We start from the raw sequence: 23,335 nt of genomic DNA, 5'->3' as shown, positions 1-23,335 counted from the left end.
AACTTATTTCTCACTTTCCTAATACATTCCAAGCATCTTAATGATTCACCAAAATGAGTTCATTCATCTATTGTATTTGTTGCAAGTAAGGTTGTCGAAAGTATCCAAAATCAGATACTAATCGAAACAAGTATCAAAAATAGATACTTTGAACAAGGGTCAATGGTTTTTTGTGTTTAAATCACATAAAGAAGATAAAATGAGTCCTTTCCTGAACAGTCTCTAACATGGCAACACAACGAAAGTAATATGTGAATATGTGTAGTTATAATTGTGTTGTAAATTCTAAAAACTACACAAGTTACAAGTAAATCTAAGAGGGAAACCATGAAATATTGTTTTTGATTGAAAATAGATACATTTAGTATTTTTTCTGGTACCGCCCTCTCTGCACTCTTTTTCTTTCTTTTTCTTTCTTCTATTTTTTCTTTTTCTTCTCCCTGCCGTTGCTGTTGTTGATAAAGTTACTGTACTGTATCTTTATTTACACACAAGTCTTGATTGGTCTGTGTTTTTTTCAATAAATAAAATTATAAAAATGTAAATAAAAAAAGATACATTTGACAAACTTTAGACTAAATTGAACGTTTTTTGGGGTTTCCTGTGCCATAATTATTCATCGTTCTCTTTTAAAGATCGTTTCTCTTATTTCTAATTGTGTACTTTTGTATGCTTTTTCCAAAATAGAATAAAAACATTGGCGAGACTTAATCATTCGTCAGACAAACAAACAAACAAAGAACAATCCACCCATTAAGAACCCCAAAACCTCAGACCAAATGTACCTTCTATTCTACAATCACGAATGAATGAATGAACTGTCACTAAACACCGCTTTGTAAATAAGGTTTTATCAATCAATTCTTTTTTTAAACAGCTATTTCTCCTGAGGGAATTTGTGCTGATAAAGAAAAATCAAATTATTGTGGAGCGAATGTAGTAAATCCAAGGAAACGTCTCACTATAAAACCTCACACTGTTGGTCACTGCATCAGGGCAAACACTGGATATCACTAAGTATTATGGGATACTTCTTGATTAAAAAGGTGCACAATGTAACTTTTCTTGTGCAGTTTACACCACCTACTTATCGCGGGGAAAAGCTGTGAATCTATGAAAAACCACTGCCAGCTATTGCAATTTAATGTCACTGATATTGTCGTTGTAAATCCTTGAACAAAGCACGAAAAGACCAATTCAGCGACCGGTCCCCCATTCACGGATACTTCCTGTCGTTTCATTCACGGTTTTGTGTAGTTTTTTTTTAAATCATTCCGAGTAAATGTGTTACTTCATATAGAATACTAGCCTTTTCTGAGAGCTACAGATTGTCATTTTGCCAGCTCGCACAGCGCTAAAGGCTCTTAGCTAAATCACATCATGGTCGCTAACACGGCTTCACTGCGGATGTACGGCTCGACATAAACGCTGCAGCCGCACACGCTCGCTTAGCATGTCATTGGAGAGGAGACTGCGTGAATCTGGAAGGACACTGGGATTCAGCAGATTCAGACCCATTTACCACACATTTTAGAGTACCGTATTTTCCGCACTATAAGGCGCACTTAAAAGCCTTACATTTTCTCAAAAAACAAGTGCGTCTTATATGGATTAATTCTGGTTGTGCTTACTGTCCCCCAAGGTGATTTTGTGTGGTTTGTTTCTCCTAATGCGCCTTAAAGTCCGGTGCGCCTTGAAAAATGATTGAAAATAGACCATTCATTGACAGTGCGCCCTATAGTGCGGAAAATACAGTATCTTTTAAATCTGAGGAGAAGTGAAAGATCAGTACAGAAAAAAAAATACTTTGTCCAGTAGATCTAGAAAAAAGTTCTAAAATAAGGTCTTTGATGATTTGTACTTTTAACTGTAGTAGATGTGGTGGACACATTATAGCTAGATATGGATAAAACAATTTTCATCACAAAAAACAAAGTAGTGAACAGTAGATTTCAAGATTGTCTAATTATGTTATGAACTAGACTCATTCGTAAATCTGTTTGCCCAACATAGTGTTTACTTTGTACTGTTTGTTGTCTCTTATTCGTGTGTTTTAGCTTCCTGTTAAATATGCAGCATTTTGAGGATTTTTCCCATTTTAAAAGAGAAAATATTTTGTTTGATTTAAATTGTTCATTTCTATGGCAACAGCTATGCCATCATTCTGAAACCCATGCATGGCTGTGAAAAAAGTCACTGCTATATCACTTTTCCTTTTTATAATTTATGCAAAGAAATGTGTGTAACATTTAATTCAAATGTTAACAGCCAAACTACATACTGATATATGTAGAGCTGCTTTGGATTTAAAAAAAAAAGATTCCAAATGATAAAAAAACATTAATTTGTAAAGTAAAAAAACATATTGGATGATCTCTACCAAATGCCTTCTGTCCATGTTCATCCACAAATACGTCATTATATCATTTTTGATGGAACACTTAAAATGTAATTAGCCAAACGTTAACGAACAATAGAGCCTTCATGTTGGTCATTCTGCAGCCAAGTCACAGGACGTACATCTCCTTATGGCGCTCACTGTGAAACGCATTCATCACAAGTGTCATGTGCTCCAAAATAATCAGTTTCTGTGCCATTTTCAGCTATTTATAGTGAACTCTGGTTTAACTGGAACGGAACACAGTTGATAATAATGCATCGCATATTTAAATCAACTTAATTAACAATGTATCAAAACTAGTATAAGACCACATAACATAAAGAAAGTACTATTATTTTGTCCAAACAATAAAATAAGTGTTTTTTTTTATTATTATCATTGAGGCCAATTTCTTAATATCAAAATCAAGTTTGAAATTATAGTGTTAACCAACTTTTTCTATTAACGATCATTTGAAATAAAAAAAAAAATTGTGTACTATGTAACTTTATTGGTTGAAGTGGTTATTGTTCCAGTGTGACATAGGGATGTCACGATATCAAGTTTTAGTTACAATTAGATTAGATTATTATGAGGATTTTTTTTTTTTTTTTTTTTAAACATCACGATTTTAACGATTATTGAGACTGACTAAACAACAAAGGAATCTTAAAAAAAAAATCATTCCCATTGTCTAACATGTTACTCTTCCTCAAGTTTGTTAGCAGCTTTACAAAATTAAACTAAAATAAAGTATTTTTAAAAAAGTATATTTTTGGCTTCTAAAATTGTCCCGATTATTATTTTTTAGTTCTTACGATTATATTCTGACCTGAATAATCACGATCATCGATTAACCGATAATCATGACACCTCTAGTGCGGCATTAAACCAACAAGTGGGTTACGCCCACCAGCCCGAGTTACAGGTCAGGCCTGTGGAGAGGCGACTCCTCTCACAGTAAAAATGCATGTTTTCCAGACACATTTTCAGCAATAAAACACCTGTAATTGAATATGCAAGACAGAGAGGTTTGAGGTCATACTGTGGAACGTTCTAGACAAGGCAATAATATCACCATAGAGACTGTCTAGTGCACCTTCAAATCCATTTTTTTGTTTACATACATACGCTTCTATTGTTTGGTATATTTGAGACGGATTCAGTCATAAAAGCCTAAGCTACAAGTGTGCCAATGTGTAACAAAGTCCATTTCAAAGACAACCTCGCTCACAAGTATACAGTATATAGAGTAAACATACACTTGAATTGAATGAGTAAACAAGGCTGTGAACTTTGACCTTTTCACATCACATTCCCACCACAGCTGCACACAATGACAGCCTCCACCTTTGTGCATCATCCACGACTACGACAAGAGCCCTTCACTTCACTTGTGCCATTATGTGCGACTGGGGTCAACTACCTTTATCCCCTTTACAATAATGATGCCAAGATCCCAAGATGACATCACACACTGACTGAGATACTTGTGAGCTGTAACGCACTATACATGCAGACGTGTACCATTTCGAGCGCCGGACAAAGGGTGAAACCCGTTGTCGATTGCGGCATATTTAACATCACGTCTCTCAACAGCAGCAGAGCCATTTTGACACGCTCGGATGTGGCGTGCTCTCGTTCTTCGTCTGTGCTGCTGCTGGCTCCACAATATAATCAGCAAACCACAAATTACCATTTACATTTCCTCGCGCCGTCGCTGACACCGGTTTGAAGGTGCTCCTATATGTTACTATGGAAACAAAGCCCCCACTTCTTGGTTAGCTGCGGGCTACGGCAACTTTGAAACAATAATTTAATCTTTTGGAGTCTGCCCACTTTTTGCTGCATTAGGAAAACAAAAAAATATGAACAAGGCACAGTTGCTGCATTAATTAAAGGAGCGGAATAAACTTTGTTCTCAAACAATTACATTATTGTTAGGTCTGCCTCACTTTCTTCTACAGTCTGCATTTCAAAGTTCCACTCAATGGCAGTCTTGACGAATATGAAGCTTAATGACATACGTTTGTGAGGATTAGTTACCAGGGAAATCAGTTACATATACAAGTATAATTCATAATCAAGGTCAATTGAAGCTTAAAATCCAATTCAAAGAGATAACAACAGTAAGCCAAAGCTAAAGATGTCTATGATGGACAAAAAAAGTCTAATGCCAGGACTAAACGCGCTGCTTTGATTAGGAAACAACTGAATATCATTAGACCAGTGCCCCACAATATGCAAATCATAACCAAAACCCATGCAACCACAGTGAGTGTTCAGGCATGTCCTTTTCTTGTGTCGTTGTGTGTTGTTGTGTGTTGTTGTATGTTGTAGGTATTGCAGTAATCATATCTAAATGGATTTGTGGGGGGCTTGGAGCATCCCCCTTTTCAAACCAGGCTGTTTCTCTGCAGTATAATTACTGGAAATATGTGTTGTAAACCATGTCAAATGCAGGTTTGAAATAAATTAATTAAATTAATTAAAAAAACTGGCCCACTATGTAAAAAGAAAACACTAGAAAGAGAAACTGTATCACTAACTAAAACTTAAGTCTAGCACATTCTGTAGGTAAACATTATCCCTTTGTGTTTAACATTCAACCACTGTGTATGACTAACGTGTGAAAGTGTCTGATAGTAAACTCCTCAGTAAAGCAGCTGTCAATAACGCCTCACAAAAGAACAATGTCTATGCAATACATTTGTGCATTGTTATACTCTGCAGTCTGCAGTGTGTGAAATGTGTTTTTTGATAATGTTCTTTGTATGCACTTTGCACCAAAATGCCACAGCAGCATTTAATATAAGTATTTACTATGGCTGCTGGGCCCTCACATCACTCTACATTAAGATCATACACCAGTGTGCAAAAACACTGGAGGCAAGGCAGGTGGGGTCAAAGGACCACAATGCTTTGCCTGCAGCTTTGGGTTAGTGGAGTGAATGTCTCTACAAACAGACCTGCACTACACATTATGACACACTCTATTCAGTGGCATTTTCTGATTCAGAGGTCAAGAGAGCATTGTCAACAAGGTCTGAAACGGCTTGAGACCTCTTCACTAGAAAAAGGGCCAACTCAGATGTGCACTGACACTGACAGACAGCTTGTCACACGCTGAAAGGAAGGTAGTGTTGGACAGAGGCCACATGGCTTTGGACAACTCTGTGAGGCAGGAACGCCAACCACTCTGCCAACCACAAACAACAGTAAGTGTGGCTGTTATTCTAATAAAAGCCCTCCCAGCACTGACCTCACGAGCTCCTCCACCTTGTCGTCGATGTCCAGGTCCTCTTCCGTTGGCTCGAACCCAAAGGCGCGGGCCGCAGCTGCACTGTTCACCGGGTAACGAGGCGGGGACAGCTTACCGTTGGGTGTGGCTGCCAGACTGTCCCGCCCGTTCTGTGCCAGCGCCACCAGTGACACGGGCGAAGGCAAGATGGCCGACGGCGGGGGCGGGCCCGGAGGAGGGGACGTGTCATAGCTGTTGCTGGGCGATGGAGAATGCGCCCCACTGTTGGCGTACTGAGTTTGGGTAGAGGTGGAGATTTTGGCGGAGGTGGAGAGGTCGGTGGCATTGACTTCACTGGTGCTGTTGCCGTTGCACACAGATGACGAGGCAGTGTTGTTGTTGAACGCTGTGGCGTTGTTGGAGGCAGAGTTGTTGGTGCAGTTGTTGGCGCCGCCCACTACACCGTACAAGGAAGAGGAAGAAGAGGAGGAAGAGGTGCGTCGGCCAAACTTGTCCCCGTGCTCCCGGTCCAGCCGGTCCAGAGTGTCCAGTGCGTGAAGGATCTCCTGCTTGGTCATCCCCGAGCGACGCAGGCGCTGCAGCAAATCTATCTGTTCAATAGTGAAGCGTGGCTCCTCACTCAACTCAGTCATCCTGCTGCAGGGCATAAGACACAACTCGCTGTCAGAGGCAGGAAGGAAACAGGAAACACAGGAGGAAGTTAGGGAGAAGTGGAGGAAAGTCAAACCCAAGGAGAGGCAGAAAAAGTGCAATCAAGAGCAAAGAGCGGGGAAGAGGGGGGAGAGATGAGACAGTTTACAGACTGGAGGAGGCAGCGGAATGAGAGGATTAAGTGGGAAAAGAACATGTGCTAGAGTTGCAGATAGAAAAGAAAAGAGAAAAGCAATGGGGGCGAGTTAGGAATGAAACGGGAAAAACTGCAGGAGGGGTAAAAGAAAGAGGCAGCAGATAAGAAAAGAAGACGTGCAAGAGACACAAGTGTGAAAGAAAAGGAGGGAGGGGCAGGGCATAAAATCTGCTATTTTTGGGAAGCAGCAGGCAACGCACGCAGAGTGCTGGAGTCACCTTGACAGCTGATGCTATCTTAACATTCTGACTGCCGTTCTTTAAGAGCTACAATACATCCCCGTCTCGGCACACCACCCACGCTCTATGTTTTTCATAAGCAATTTACTGTGCTCACAATCAATGCAACTGAAATCAGACTGCGGCAGATTTTCCATCTTGTGTGCCAGCCCGACCTATGGAGATATGATAAATGCTTTAAAAGGGGTCACTGGCATTTTTCTACATCTGTGATAGTCCAAATCCCTCCGATTACAGAGGGAACATAAGTGAAATCAGGCTGTGCAAGAGACACTCAGCTCTGACATCTATACTTTTGTTCAGCATGAAGGCAATTTAGGAGCGTTCTGACATTCTGCATCCAAACAACTGAAAGCTCTAACATTTACAGCTTAAAGTGGGGCTGGGCAATATGAGAAAACCATTTATCACCATTTTCTCCTCATAGTGATCGATCACAATGTGTTTGATTCTAGTTTATTTTGTCTTATTAAAAACAAATTAAAATATCTTTCATTGTTCACTCCTTGAACATAAACAATATGTGCTTTTACTGATATTTAAAACAAAAATAAGGTGTGTTTTTCCCCCTTTCATGTCTGCTTAAAAGCACATGCTTTTACTGAGGATTGGACCTCCCCAAGCATTTCATTGCATTTTTGTTTAACTCGTTTATACCAGATATCTAATCAATATATGCACAAATGAAAACTTAACGTACGGCTCTTCATGCAAGAATTAGAACATTGATGACAGGATATTTGAGTATTATATGTCACAGAGACAGAAAACATACTGAGACATGACAACACAAATCAATACTTGTCATTTAAGGCCACCACTCAAAGCCTTTATTTTACATTGTGCATCTTAAAGCTGCTGAACATTAACTAACTGGCAAACTAGTAAGTTCCCATTGCAAATAAGTGAATTATTATGAGATTGTAATCCATTCAAATACAAAATCTTACAAGTTAAATCTCAGAGGTCACCTGGGTCAGAAACACGTTCTCCAAAGTTCAGGGGGATCAGCTGAAAGAACAGAATGTGCTCCAGACTCGGACTGGACAGGCAAGTTGACTGTCTCTAAAGACACGTGTGTGTCACGGATGACAACAAACATCATGTTCAAAACACAGAACCTGGTCAAGACCCTCCTGCTCTAGATCCATGACCCCAGTGAAACTAACTTCTGAGGATGACACAAACTGCACTGACCATTTGGTGAGGTTACATCGGTTTGCTTGGTTGCACATCGCTTTAAGAGCTGCTCCTCATGGGTGCGCCTCATGGGTGCTCCTTATGGGTGCTCCTCATGGGTGCTCGTCAGATGATGCCAGCTTTACGCCCTTTGCCCAAAGGCTAACGTTGCTAGCGCATGTATACATTTATGCAGGAGCCTACACTTTGGCATTTGAAGGCAGCGGTGATGTTAACAGAGAAGTTGCTCATGCTGCTGCAGTCCAAAGTGACATTTAGACTTTAGACAGTTATTATGTCCACAGGGACAAACTTACACAGTCCGAGGCAGCACACTTTACAGACTGATTAGCATAACAGGCTAGCCGTGCCAGCGCTGAGACCATGGCTGAGACTAGCTCACGTTAGCCGTCGGGGCTAGCAAACGTTTGATATGAATAACATCACTTTCCGTGTTGCACAGAGAAAAGTACATGACTTACCTCTCTTTCCAGTCACAGAACCATTTAAGAGGAGAGTCTGAGCTACGATGCGCGCGGTGCCACTGCAGCGGAACAATGCTCTCTGTGCCCCGTCCGACCCCTTCCAAGGATTTCTGATCAGAGGCGAATTATTTGCCTCTCTGCTTTGTCTGTCTGACAACAGCCATATTGACAACTTATACCTCTGAGGAGCTGCGAGGGAACTGTAGTTTTCCTCTCTCAAAGGCCTCTGCCAAGCGGCACAGCAGTGAGCTCCAAAAACTACAAGTCCCTGAGACGAAAGCGAAGCAGCTTCTACAATTGTCAAAAAGAGACGCAGTTTCTCCTGTGGCCACAGCTGGAGCAGAGTGCGCTCCTCCACCAGGGTCTGTGCCAGGGTCTGTGCCAAGGACTGTGTCAGGGACTGTCCCAGGGTCTGTGCCAGGGACTGTGTGCCAGGGACTGTGTGCCAGGGACTGTGTCAGGGACTGTCCCAGGGTCTGTGCCAGGGACTGTGTCAGGGACTGTCCCAGGGTCTGTGCCAGGGACTGTGTGCCAGGGACTGTCCCAGGGTCTGTGCCAGGGACTGTGTGCCAGGGACTGTCCCAGGGTCTGTGCCAGGGACTGTGTGCCAGGGACTGTGTGCCAGGGACTGTGTCAGGGACTGTCCCAGGGTCTGTGCCAGGGACTGTGTCAGGGACTGTCCCAGGGTCTGTGCCAGGGACTGTGTGCCAGGGACTGTGTGCCAGGGACTGTGTCAGGGACTGTCCCAGGGTCTGTGCCAGGGACTGTGTGCCAGGGACTGTCCCAGGGTCTGTGCCAGGGACTGTGTGCCAGGGACTGTGTGCCAGGGACTGTGTCAGGGACTGTCCCAGGGTCTGTGCCAGGGACTGTGTCAGGGACTGTCCCAGGGTCTGTGCCAGGGACTGTGTGCCAGGGACTGTGTGCCAGGGACTGTGTCAGGGACTGTCCCAGGGTCTGTGCCAGGGACTGTGTGCCAGGGACTGTCCCAGGGTCTGTGCCAGGGACTGTGTGCCAGGGACTGTGTGCCAGGGACTGTGTCAGGGACTGTCCCAGGGTCTGTGCCAGGGACTGTGTGCCAGGGACTGTGTGCTAGGGACTGTGTCAGGGACTGTCCCAGGGTCTGTGCCAGGGACTGTGTGCCAGGGACTGTGTGCCAGGGACTGTGTCAGGGACTGTCCCAGGGTCTGTGCCAGGGACTGTGTCAGGGACTGTCCCAGGGTCTGTGCCAGGGACTGTGTGCCAGGGACTGTGTGCCAGGGACTGTGTCAGGGACTGTCCCAGGGTCTGTGCCAGGGACTGTGTGCCAGGGACTGTCCCAGGGTCTGTGCCAGGGACTGTGTGCCAGGGACTGTGTGCCAGGGACTGTGTCAGGGACTGTCCCAGGGTCTGTGCCAGGGACTGTGTGCCAGGGACTGTGTGCTAGGGACTGTGTTAGGGACTGTCCCAGGGTCTGTGCCAAGGACTGTGTCAGGGACTGTCCCAGGGTCTGTGCCAGGGACTGTGTGCCAGGGACTGTGCCAAGGACTCTCAGGGTCTGTGCCAGGGTCTGTGACTGCGCCAGGGTCTCTGAGTCGTGACAGACCCTGGTACAGACCATGGCCCAGAGACTCTGGCCCAGTCACAGACATGGATTGTGCCAGGGTTAGTGACTGTGCCAGGGACTGTGCCAGGGTCTGTGCGCTCCTGTGCCAGGTCCTGGACCCGGTCAGGAAAGAGAAGAGAGATTAGGTCTAATGTGGAACAGTCTGTTTATTCCACAGACACTGTCAGTAAAGCCTGTGGTTTCAGAATCAGAATCAGAAAAGGTTTATTGTCATTGTCATTGAACATAATTCACAAACGTAGGAACTTACTTTGGTGATTCAGTGCAACATAAAACTATGAACAATGATAAAACCTATATAAGTAAAAAAGATAAACAATTTAAATCTGTTGGATTTATATATTCTATCTTACTAATGTATCATGAATATTATGCTTGAACATTTAGTTTGCTTAAAAGTTTAAGAAGTGATTCTAAGTGTGTGAGCTGTTTGCAGACGGAGCAGTTTCTCATGAAAGATGAAAACAGATGGAAATACCTTACTCGCTTCACAACGACAGGACTAACTAACATGTTATCTTCACTACCAACCGTCTATGTCAACAGTGTAAAGTGCTGAGATATATTAAAAGTTTGGGCCAGCTGTCCTGTATGTGACCTGTACCAGTGACCTTTTCCACTTAGGGGAAGCTGGTTAATGTGTAACTAGGGTATGGTGCTTAATAAAGGGGAGGATGGACGGAGGAGACCGGCAGAGCGTTCAGAGTGGTGGGCTTGTTCCTCTCTGTCGTTTCTCCCCCGTATTCCACCAGGGTTAAAGGGATATTATTAAAGATATGGATGGTCTAAATCTTCCTATTTCTTGTAACGTTGTCTTTCTTCTCTCTCGGAGTAAAATATTTAATTCTATCAAAATCTACTATAGGATAAAAATAAAAATGGGCTATTAGATTAAAAAAATATGCTTTTGGAGCAGAGGTCAGACTTTAGAGGACAGGATGTGATTTTTTGTTTTCTGTTTAATGGCACAGATTAAAAGTCTAAACATTTGAATATATCAAATAAAGATCATTATACTTCTAAACACAGTTAGCTTGCTCTAAAGATCTGCTTGGCTAATGGCCCCAAATCATCAAAATCATAATGGGGCAGGTCAGAATTCTATGGTGGAATTGACCTTTAATTGTCAGGTTGCAGTCTTGTTGACCTGGTGTAATTACTGGGTCCAGCCACATTAAAACAACACATTATTTGTTCACAATAACCTAAAGTGGTGCCATTATTCAACTCCAAAGTGGTGATTGTTGTCAGTTGAAAAGACTTCAGACAATGAGATGCATGTTGCAGAGAACAGAATCAGGGTCAGGCAACTGCTCCAGGGTTTCAAGACACTATTATATAAGACGTTTGAATCTTGAACCTACATTTCGGTTTAAGGACGGATTCTCTATTCAACAAAGATTGTCTCTTTAACTCCTCTTTCAAACCATCTTTTTTCCTGCTTAAAATCTTCACCTCACTGTCTTCGATAGAGTGGTTTGTGGCTTTAAGATGAAGATGCACGGCGCTCTGTGGTCATGAACTCGAGTGTCTTCTGTGCTGATAAAGCCTCCTGTGAAGTGAATGTTTAGTCTCTCTTATGTATCGTTCTTCACAACTTTCTTCACCAAGTGATTCTGAAAGCTTCATTAACTCTACTGTACGTACAATCAGTTGGACTGATTCAAAAAGGAGTTGGACTCCGAAAACACGTTACCCCTTGTGGCTAGGTGTTCTTTATTTAATTTTTTAATTTTTATTTAGTTAATTTTATTGTATTTCTGTTTCTGTAATTTCTTTGTGATTTGAATGCATTTTTCCTGCTGTGAAGCACTTTGAATTGCCTTGTGTATGAAATGTGCTTTACAAATAAACTTGCCTTGCCTTACTGGCTGGGTCGGCCCCGTATACTGTCTTTATGTACATGTAATATGTACGCTTGTATAGACCAAGAACAGGTTCCAAGAACAGGTTATATAGACCAAGAACAGCTTATATAGGCCCAGAACATATGAGAAAGACATTGACAAAGCATGTTTGTACAGTTTGCCTCTGACAAGTTCAGGTTGTGTTTGCGAAGTTTGCATGTAGAGCTTTGAATTAGCAGGGCAGGTAAAGGCCTGAGGTAACAGTCCAAATACAAAGGCAGATCAGGAGCAATTGTCCTTTTGCAGAAACATGATTGGGAGAAAGGATGAAGTCACAGTTAGCTTTTTTCAATTGACAAGCACTATAAGGCACTACATATTCTGGTGAATGGTTAAGAGGAACTGTCTGCACTAAAGAGACGAATTAAGAGAGCTTTTATATCGACGCAGATGGCTAATACAGCAAGGGATTCAAATGGACTTTTCTACTGAAGCAGATCCAAGCAGCCATTTATATTTTCTGTGCTGTTTGTTATTCTGTTCCTGCACCTGCTCTGTCTCGACATATGCATTGTAACATTCTGGGTTATGCTGAATGTATAGAAGCATTTTAACTACTCCCTTTTACTACTTCATTACTTGTATAACTAAACACTCAAGTAAGTAACTTTCTGACCATTGAATCTAATTTACCTCCTTTATTTTTTTATGTGGATATATGTCTTGTGAGCTTTGTGAATGAAAAACCCCATAATGGACAGTGGTTGTCTGCTGCGGCGTGGCTTAGAGAAGAGCTCAGATTAGAGCCGCAGATCTTCCAGATTGAGTCAGCTGAGATGACTTGTCATCTGTCTGTCATCTCGTCTCTCGTGAAGGAACACAGCTCCTGCAGATACTGGGTGAACACAGACGTTCCTGGTTTATAGTTTATATTTTGTGTCAGGTAAAGCTCAGCCTCAATGCGCCCCTCCTGCAGAGAACTTGCTCTCCTTTAACAGCAGACAAAACCTTTTAACGCCACACCTGACGCAGCCGGCGAGGACATGTTAATAACTGTTGATGCAATTCAAATATGGATGGAAAAATGGAGAGATAGATAATGCTTTCATATTAAACAGTATAATTGCTTTTGTGACAATTGCAGCATTTGGAGTGCAGTGTCACCAAGCTCGAACCAGATCCTCGCGTTTATACTGCCCCCTAGTGACGGCAGAAACATGAAGCAGCCGCACTGCATAAGGCCAACAGTTTTATACAAAAACTTAGACAATAACATTCTCGGACAAAACTGGAAGAACACTTTGAGATTGAAAACCAAATAGGACCTTTGATTTTTGGACATGCTTTACAAGTTAGTTAGTTCGTTACTTAGTTAGTTTTATTTTAAAAGAACATTGAAGGTGGCGCAAATGTGGCACATCAGCTAACTAGAATAATCATAACATAATTATTACATCTGTGAATTTGAAGCGTTTTAACTAGCGAAAGAGAAATCTGATCATTAAAAAAACACTTGGTGGATGGATTTTCATAGTAATATTGTCTTGGCTGCATACATTCGCCCATTTTTGCCACTTTAGTTTAGTCTAAAGTCAAAACCTGAACAATCAGAAACAAAATCTAACGGTTTACATGACAATTCAATAATCTGACAACTCCAGGCAGTAATCAGACAATGACCGGACTTTCGGTGTGCACGTAAGCATAACCAGTAACAAGTGCGTAATCTGATTTAAATTCTGATTGTTAACGCAAAAAAGTGCTTACTAAAGTAGCCCCGTGTTCGCTTTAGGCCATAATAATATCCATTAAAAGGCGATAATAAGCAGTTTGACGTGTCGCTTCCTCGTGAGTTTCCTCCTCTCCTCCAGCACATTCTCATGGACTCAGTGCGCAGCTGCTCACGCCACAACACGCTCTGATTTACCGCACTCAGGACTTCAAACTGTGGCGGAACAACCTTCACTTCACCCGCTCCTTCCCCGGCGTGTGTTCCTGGTGAGTTTGGACTGTTTATTTACTGTAGTCGTGCGGGAGAAAGCGCGGTTGTAACTAGCTTTGACGTTCACTCTCCAGCTGTTTTGGTTAGCGGTTAGCATGCTAGCGGCGGCTAACGCGAACTAGCTCCGGAGCACAAAGTCCACTGCAATGGGCATTTGGACCGACAACAAAGTGATTTGAGAGGCGGTTTGAAGTGCGGTACGTGTGCCCGCGGTACAGCCGGGCACGGCGGCGTGAGGTGGACTCTGATCGGCTCTGCGGGTCAGCTGCGGTTTGACACGAGGTTATTGTTGTTATGAAAACGTCATGACACATCAGGCCACATAACGGAACTCATAATGAAGCGTCTGTGTTTGCTTGTAATGACTGCTAATTACCACTGGCATCATCAGCAGCACTATAACTCCTGCTATCTTCTTGTACTCTTTCTAAAAAGTATGTTTTTACTCTTTATTTCTTCCCTGGTGTTTGCTTATTAAATGGAACTATCAAGCTCATGGACATGTAAAGGGAAGTGTTCAAATGAAAATGTTTATAGGCATTTAACCTATACTTTTTTTTAACCTAAATCTGTCTGTTTGTCAGTCCATTCATCTCATCAACAGCAGCTTCACTCCTCTTTATATTTACAAAAGAATATTTCAATAATACTAATAATAATCTAGGCCGGATTTTGATTTAGATTTAGATTTTGATTATTATTTTTATTTTATTCTCATAATTTATCCAACACTAGAGGTCAAAACAACAGTGGCTGTGGTTACTCGATGCACACTCAATCTGTTTTATTATTATCAGTATTATCCCGTTTTTTTTGTGTTTTTGATTTGATTATTAAAATCGAATGCGAGTAATCTGATTTCTTTCTGATCACTGACTCGTATCAGATTTTGTGGTTTGCATAGTAGTTCAATAATTTTAGTGGTCCAGAAATGAGATAATAATCAGATTTTGGTGTGTGTAATCATTGCCAAAGGTTACAGAAACAGCTTCAGTTATTATTCAGACTTTATAGAAAAATCCGTCGGAATGATAAATCGTTGTTATATAATAGTGCCTTTGTTGTTATTTTGCGCTTTATTACTGAACATGGGCTGCTGCCACATTGAGAGTGTAACATCATCAAAATCTAAAAACAACTGCAAACATGTGCAAGTTGTTCAAATATAATGAAACTATGAAATAGATAGAATTGTTCAAAAGTTCTTTACACTCTTTGGCATCGGGGCCTCTCCATGCACACTGCTGTCAGGTCTGACCTCCTTTTGAGATTTGTTTGTTGTTAGAAATATTTCTCTCTAAAGCATTACGGGCCTAATCCGGGCGTTACTGCTTCTTAACGTCATATGAATGTGACCGCTGGTGTTGGAGCCAATTAACAGTTTAGAAACAGAAGCCGAGTTTGAAACCCAAAGGCCACTGGGTCAATGGAGAGGACAATCCAACTAAAGTGTGAAACTGCACAGCACAGTCAGCGTTTTTTACACCACTGTCACTGTCACTGTTACTGTTACACTGTAATAATAGCTTCGAGTTTTGACTTTTTGTCTGCGTATTTTTACTGGAGTTGGTAGTTGTCGCAATCAAGAACAAGGACTTAACAACTCAGCATTGCTCAAAACTCCACACAGTAATTACAAATATACTGTAAAGTGTTTGGCCACTAGAGGTCAGAATTGCACTTATTTTTTTAAACTGAGTACATGTTTCCTATCTTAGTGCAACTTACTTACAGCAAGGGATGCATATTTATGTGTCATATATGTTATAATGCCATTATTGTCACTTAATTTGGCACAACGATTTGATAATGAGAAGAAAACACTTGCCTTTGGATCGTTTAATGAACTTCAGACAACGTGTATGAGAATCAACTGACTGTGTAAAGGAAAAACCAGATGATTTTGTCAGTACCTCAGCACCTGTTCATTCACGTTTGTGTGTTTTATCTATTGTGTTGTTATGATCCACGGTTCTCATGCATACCATCAGTCCTCAGACCTCTTTCTGCACAGGGGATTGCATTTTCCTTCATGAATAGGGTGATGGGTCTGGAGAGACATGCAGCAAATTGTCAGAGATGCAAAATGCTTTCTCATGGTGGTGAGAGCACTCACAGCAAATGTGCGACACAACCGCTTTGCCATTGAGGCTACAGCACTGTACATTTGATATGACGAATGCCAGAGTACATAGGAACTTGATTTGGTGACAACGATGAACAATAATAAAAACAACACATATAGAATCAAATAGGGCATGGATTGAAGTAAAACAATTTAAATTTACTATAAGATAAAATCAGTTCACTATCTACTCAAAATGTACTGTTACATTTTCAGAAAGTGAACAGTGCAGTGAGCGATTGATTAAATTGTAGTTAAAGTGTTAGGAAGTGTTCATGAGTCCAACGGCAGAGGGAAATAAACTGTTCTTGTGGTGGGAGGTTCTGGTCCAGATGAACCGTAGCCTCCTGTCTGAAGGGAGTGGCCTCCTGCCTGAGGGGAGTGGCTCAAATAAGTGACTTTAGTGTATGATGGTATAATGCTGTCCTCACAGAATCAAATGTATGACATCACAGTGTCCATTTAGTGGAGTTTACTCATCCAAACTATATGTGGCAGCTCTGGAAACCTCCCAGTCTGTAATGTCCAAACACTGCCTCACTGGTCCACCTCTTAGAAGTCCTCACTACAGGTTTGGCAAGCTTCAGCCTCTGTCTGTACGTGTCTGTATGTGTATATTCATGGCTGTGATTCCCGTTGTTAAAATCAGGGCCCTCGCTCGCTTTACTTGTCTGCAGAGTCTCACTCTTTTGGCCCAAAAAAAAGGACAAATTCTGCCGCAGATGCTAAAAAAACTGGAACTAGATTCGTAGCAGTTGTACTTCTGATGGTTCAAAGCTCTTCACGGGTGTAAGAGCATGATGACACACGATTTACGCACAAAACCAGACAAAACAGAGTGCACGGAAACACCAGGGCACCCGTCTGCGGAGCCTTTAAGTCTATCTCTACTTGTGAGTGGGGTTTGGTTTTGCCTTGCCCAAAGTCTCACGAATGGTCCATCGGTTCATATGGTGAGGAAAAGTTAGAAAATGATTGTACTTGTTAACACTGTGACTTGTTAACTTTTGTGCGTGATCTTTCCTGAGGTCCATCTGTCCAACAAGCCCCGTAGATTGACATCTCACTGGCATTAATTCACTCACTGCAGTGTTGTGTGAGAGAAAAGCCTTCAGCATATCACCTGGCACAGTGTAAATGTTCAGGGCACTACCTCAACTTCCCGTGACACGAGAGCCCAAGAACAGGAGTCCAGCGCCGGCCTTTGTGACCCGCTGACCTCCCCGTGCATCTGCTGCTCTGACAAAGCGCTCTGTTTGCAGTTGCTGATGCGCTCATCCATCTCTGCCGCGATGAGCGCAGAGGTTAATCGGGCCAGGAGTTAGCCGTCCAGCGGGGCCGGGATCGCGCGAACTTGCCGTCTATATTTCAAAAACCGTTGCAGCGCATTCTTTGATGTCACGGAGGATAGACGCTCGCTCGGATGCCGTGGGACCCGTGGCACCGCCGTTGCTAATCTCCGTCTGTTTTTTGCAGAGACTTCAAACTGCTACACGCGGTGCATTTGTGTGTCTGGTGCTGACAACGGCTGGCCAGGACGTCAGCAGGCGTCTGACAGGGAGAGAGGCCAGTTTAAAAAGACAAAGCGCGGCACTATCCGTCACCGAGCGCGGATTTAGATGAGACGGAGATAAATATTATTCTTTCAGTGGGGATGTAATCGTACTCCCCGCTCACATTTCAGAAGTTTTGCTCCGGTCCTGAGAGGGCAATTTAACACTTCCAGCGTGTGGGAAGATTCATGAGAAACTGTCAGACTTTTCTGCGAGTTTTCACAAGCCACTGTAGCCTATAGCTTTGTTTGATGCCTCACGTTTGACATATTTAGCATTATTTGGCTAAATTTTCAATCGAATTTGTCTTTTTTAAGCAGTTAGGTCTGTCACGATAATTGGTATATTGACCTATTATTCACTAAATACTAACTGGAGCAATACTTTCTGGGGCTCTATATTTATCTTGTGTTTATTTTCTTTGCACTAGTGGAGGATTTGTATTAATTTTTTTGTTGTATGATAACATTTGAGCTGTAAAGAGTTGAAAACTTCCATGACTGATTACAGATACAATAGTGTTTAATTCTGCTTTGTATTATTTACTCCTAGAGAAGGCTTTACTGGGATTATCCTGCATTAGTATTATTGTGTCAGTAGACTAGAGTAGTTTTAATATAATTGTTGTTGTGGCGTTATTCTGTAGCAATACATCACACTTCAAATTTTGTTTTCATGACAGGTCAAGTAGGCCAAATGATAATTTCATGCAACTTCAGCACTGTTTCGACTGGGAGAGACTCAAATGAAGGCGATTTGCAATGGAAGATAATAAATGTAATGGATAAACTTATTAGGTTTGGCGCCAAGACCCTGGCAGGGAACGATGAGCGATTCCCAGGAGGTGCAGAGCAAGATATGATAGGACTCTTCCGCCCGGAGCCTTAACACTGGTGATGTGGAAATAAAACCTTACTCACATTAGACTAGCTCACATTACTTGGTTAGATGCAATTAACACTAATCCTTAAGATTTGGGAAAATATGTACCTGTAATTGCGATTTGATTTGCTTATTAATAGGATTCTTAAACACGGATTGAAAAAAGCCTATGAACTGACAAACTAATATAAGAATGTATTTCTGAACATGTTCTTAGAGACCTAAACTACACAGTTCTCAGTTTTGGACAGTACATTTTGGTGTTGGTGGATTAAATTTTGATGCTTAAAAAGGTTGTGCCTCTTAGCTAATTTGCATCCATCCAAATTGTGATTTTGTTTTGATTGTGATTAATCTTCCAGCCCTGAAATAAATCATGTTTTTGCTGAGCGAAGCCATATTTTCTTGCATAATATCGCAGCAGACCCTTTTAATTTCTCCGGATCTCAGCGAGGGTCTCCTGTCCATCATCTCGGTTCCTCTCTGGACCTCTTTACGGACGTGGTAATTGAAAGCACACTCGCTGATAGCCGGCCGTCCTCTCGCCTTTCTTCCGGGCTCAGATGCGAGATAGTGCCTGGCTCTCCTCAGACTCCATGTGCGAATGATTATGCGCTGTGGCCAGTGCTCTGACCAGCCCTGGGCCTCAGCGCTAAGCCATATCGCAGCCTGCCCCACAGCTGTCACTGTTTGTATATTTGATATACTGACGGATGCCGAGAGGGAACAGGTGTTGCGTATTAGTTCCCCTACTTTTTCGAAGCTACTTTAAAAAATCCTGGAGCACAGTCAATAGAGATGTCAGAGGGGATCATGTCCATATATCACAATCTGACTTGTAAATGGGGCTTCACAGTTGTGCCATGGGAGAGGGAAGGTTTTTCAAGTGTTCTTTCTGCTCGGGTTATTTAGGTTTATGAATACTACAGATGTGCTTTGATGCTTTGCTTTGACGTGCACTGTAAGTTACCTGCACATACGTGACTAATGTTCCTTAAACATCACATTTATTATTTAGTATTCTAAGGCAGGTGCCACAGTTTTCATACAGGCCACATGAAAGACCCCGTTTCTGTCAATACTGGATATATGTTCAGGATGAAGTAATGAAAGAGTAATGGGACGTTTTAGTACTTTGTCTTTACAAATTCTGTTAAAATAAATAAATACTATCAATAATATGTAATGCTGTTTATTGCACAATGGTTTTCTTTCAGATATCTTGCAGTCTTATGCTTAGAAATATTTTAGGAGCCGCAACAATGGGTTTATCTGAGAAATAATATCATGTAAATCATTATGGGACGGTCGGTTCTCCTTCACCAGGGGCGTGTGCTCTCCACAGCGCTGCTCCCTGACTCGACTTGTTTTTAACCCTAGTTGTGTTTTGTATTTCGTCAGCATCTATTATCTCTCAAAGTACGTGGACTTTGTTTTAAACTGGCCTCCCACTCGTCACATTTTTCCAGAATAAGTATAACTGGTCTATTCATTGTCGTTGTAGACATGGTTATTCACAATAATTACTGTTTAATGATGAATGCTTGAAACCTTTTAGAGCTATAGTCGACTAAAGAAATTCTCTGTGCATGAATTAATCGACTATAGGGGGATTAACTCTGGAAAATATATGATCTGACCCAGCATCTGACCAATACTGCGTTTACAAGACATTAACAACTACAGAACGCACACAGAAAACTACTAGTATGTAAAATGTGCAATTAAAGCTCACAAGTCATTCCTATCCTTCTCCTTTCTGTTGTAATCTACTAGGAAAAATGTTGGTAGACTAAGACACCATTGACTCTCAGCCCCTAGTGGCCTTTTGTGGCAAAATCACAACAAGCTGTGACTTTTATGTTTGGAAATTGGATGCGATTTTAAAAAGCTTCCAAAAGTTACAGTACTTTCAATCACAAACGCTTGGTCAACTTCTGAACATAGAACAACGATGATGCGCATGGAGTGATAGTGACGAGTCCAGTCCTTCCACACGGCGTTATGGTGAAGGTGCTCTGGTTCGGTCAGTAGTGCTGTCACTTCAGAGCGAAGCCCGGCCCCACAGGAACCTGCCACAGAGCCCATGCTGAGTAATGCTGGACATATGGAAAATGTAAGTCGCCAGTGTGTCTCTGGAGCTCTCAACACTTCTCTGTGATTTCCAACAGACTCTGCCACAGTCACTTCTCCCTCCCCGGCCTCGGAGCTTCCCCACTGGACGCCGGACAATGAAACGCACCGGATTCTGTTTTTCAAGGATGCAGTCATTATTGGACACGCACACACAGCTTTGCCGCATATTAATCAGACGAATGAGGAAATGCAGAACCTGGTAATTAGTATTAGAGCGGCATGACGTAATGACATGTCTGGATGGAAATCTAACACACGTTTGTATTGCGCTGGTGGAAAACGGTTGCCATGATGCAAAACGTTTCAAAGTTTAGGGCTCTGTGTGTTTAGCTACTTTTGTTTAACCTAATCCATTAAAGTGAGAATTTCGGCTGAAGTCGAGTAAAGATTTTCTGGGTTGACAAAAGACCAGCCTTGTACATTGATTAGTGGAGCTGGAAAAGTACTTCTCTGCTGAGACCAAATATCTGACCCAAACCTCCTTCACATGACCAAAAGCTCACAGGATTTCATAAAAAGAATAACCATTTACACAGAACAATTCTTGTAAACTTGGTATTTGCATAAAAGACAAACCAATTTACCAATTTACTCCTAAATAATTTTAGCCCCAGTGAAATAATTCATTGAATTATAAACATTTAGGTAGACTTAGATACCATCCACTGGGAATCACAGGCCCTCACGATTCGATATGATGCACTTTATGATCGCTACTTTACAATACAAACGTGTATAATATATATATATAATTGATATATTGCTCATGATATTCTGCAATATGTCACAATTCTTAAGAACCAAATACATTTAAACGAGAGTTTTTCTTTTTTAAACAACTACCTACACAAGCTTAATATGAAATACACCCATTTAAATCATCAAAACCATAAATATGTGAAATGTTTCTTTTCACTAAGACTAAACAAAATTGTAGCGCTGTCACAAAAAAGGAAAATATACCAAAAAATACAGCCCACAATATCAATACTGTATCACCAAATGTAGTATTTGGATAGAGTAGTAGAGATATGCAATGTGACCCTTAACATATGCAGTACAGGATCTGTTATGGGTTGAAGTGTCTTTCAAAATCCTTATTAAGCTTATTTAATTTTGCCACAACTAATTGAATCAGTGCTTTTGGGTCATTTCCAGTCCAGAGTGGAGGCCGTCATGCTTTTCTCAATCTACAACTGAGAAAAAAGTTGATATGCACCATATGGAGAATGAGCGTCCAGTTGATGCCAGCTTGGCGTGATTGCCAGGTGACTTTGGACCGAGGCTGAAGGATTAAATTTAGTGCAGAGTAAGGAAAAAAGATGGACTCCATTTTCTGAGTAACAAAAAGGACTCTTGGCAGCACATGGACAAATGCACTTTGGCATCTGAGCGTGATTGACTGTTATTGGACATTTACTAAGCATATGTGCAGTGCTCCAAGGACATGGTGCATCTGAGTCCAATATATGATCAAGATTGGCCCAACCATGTTTTGTGCTGTATCTGTAAGTCATTGTGCACTTGCTGTTATGAATATTTAGTTTAACAGTCAAATCAATTGGACATGGACTGTGCTGTTGGACATTTTGGACATTTTGTTTCAGAAAAATGTTGGCTTTTGTGCATCTTGTGTGTGTGTGTGGGACTAAAAAGGGCTGAATCAAGACAGGACCAGGACTAAAATAAGACTAAATCCAAACTCAATCAGTTACTTATAGAAGCTATAAGTAATCATGTCATGTTGGAGTTCAGTTGTACCAGTTTCACCAGCCAATGCCAGAAGAAGGGATTCAAAAACAGAATGTCTTACATTTCAGTTTGCTAGAGGTCTTTAGGAGATTGGAACATCTTTCGTCTTCGGTTTCACTGTTGAAACCAGGCGCTTCAGAGTGTTCTGGAAATCAACTGGTGTTTTCTCCAGTGACTTCCATTTATGAAATGTTTGTGTTTGCATTATTTCAACATTTGTTTAGTTCCACAGGCCAGAAACACCCAAGAGCAGAGCAGACAGGGAGAATATGCAAACTCCACACTGTACGACCAAGTCTAGAAATCCCCTCTTGCTGACCGTTCGTCTGCAGGCGGCCAAATGGGGATAGTCTGATATGGATTTTGCTTGCTGTTGTGGCCATTGAAACATATTATGTTTTAATATTAAACTATCAAATATGTAGACCATTATTTTACCTTATGTCCAGTAATAATTATCTAAAACTATTAGAAACAGATCCATTGACATTCTATTTTAAAAACTGCAGAACTGATTCTGATTTTAAAAAAATGTGTCGTTATTGTTGAAAAATGGCTGCACAACATTTTTAACCCTCGATGTCGGACCAAGTCTTTCAATAGTAATCACAAAGATGTGGGCGGGAATAGGGGTTAGGTGAAAACATGCTTTGACCCACTGAACCAACATCACCAAGAATGTAAGCACATTCAGTTAACATCACCATTTAACACAAAAAAGAGAACAAAACAAAAGACACAAGTGATAAAACAACAAGAGCCTGTCAGTCACTAGATAACAAGCAATTCACTCTTGAGTTCTATTATAATTGCACATATTGCACATTCCATAAACCTTATCTGCTGTTTTGATGGCACATTCCCTCTACCTACAGTATGTGTGTTTTTTTGATTGCACACTTCCTAAGCCTATGTGCGTTTTTTGATTGCACACTTCCTTAGCTTATGTGTGTTTTTTTATTGCACACTTCCTTAGGTTATGTGCTTTTTTATTGCACACTTCCTAAGCCTATGTGCGTTTTTTGATTGCACACTTCCTTAGC

The 23,335-nt window shown here is 41.6% G+C and overlaps 1 protein-coding gene across 3 annotated transcripts in view; it reads right to left on the bottom strand.

Annotated features, from left to right (window-relative positions):
• Positions 1-8,682, bottom strand: part of LOC140358903 (homeobox-containing protein 1-like) — a 30,347-nt gene extending 21,665 nt beyond the window's left edge. Inside the window, exons 1-2 of one of the 3 annotated variants that reach the window (XM_072443892.1) lie at positions 8,390-8,682; positions 5,643-6,278 (exon numbers count right to left, since the gene is read on the bottom strand). In XM_072443892.1, the coding sequence (XP_072299993.1) occupies positions 5,643-6,274 (632 nt within the window). In that variant the 5' untranslated portion in view covers positions 6,275-6,278; positions 8,390-8,682. Of the gene's footprint in view, positions 1-5,642; positions 6,290-8,389 lie in introns of those variants that run through there. The other 2 variants (XM_072443894.1, XM_072443891.1) reach the window with 2 other exon arrangements.
• Positions 8,683-23,335: the final 14,653 nt, after the last annotated feature.

Source organism: Eucyclogobius newberryi, unplaced genomic scaffold (assembly GCF_026437365.1).
Source record: "Eucyclogobius newberryi isolate DKJ021-1_F unplaced genomic scaffold, fEucNew1.0.hap1 SCAF_1, whole genome shotgun sequence".
Taxonomy (NCBI): Eukaryota; Metazoa; Chordata; class Actinopteri; order Gobiiformes; family Gobiidae; genus Eucyclogobius; species Eucyclogobius newberryi.
The sequence above is the reverse complement of the archived record's forward strand: the minus strand, read 5'-3'. Positions and strand labels throughout refer to the sequence as shown.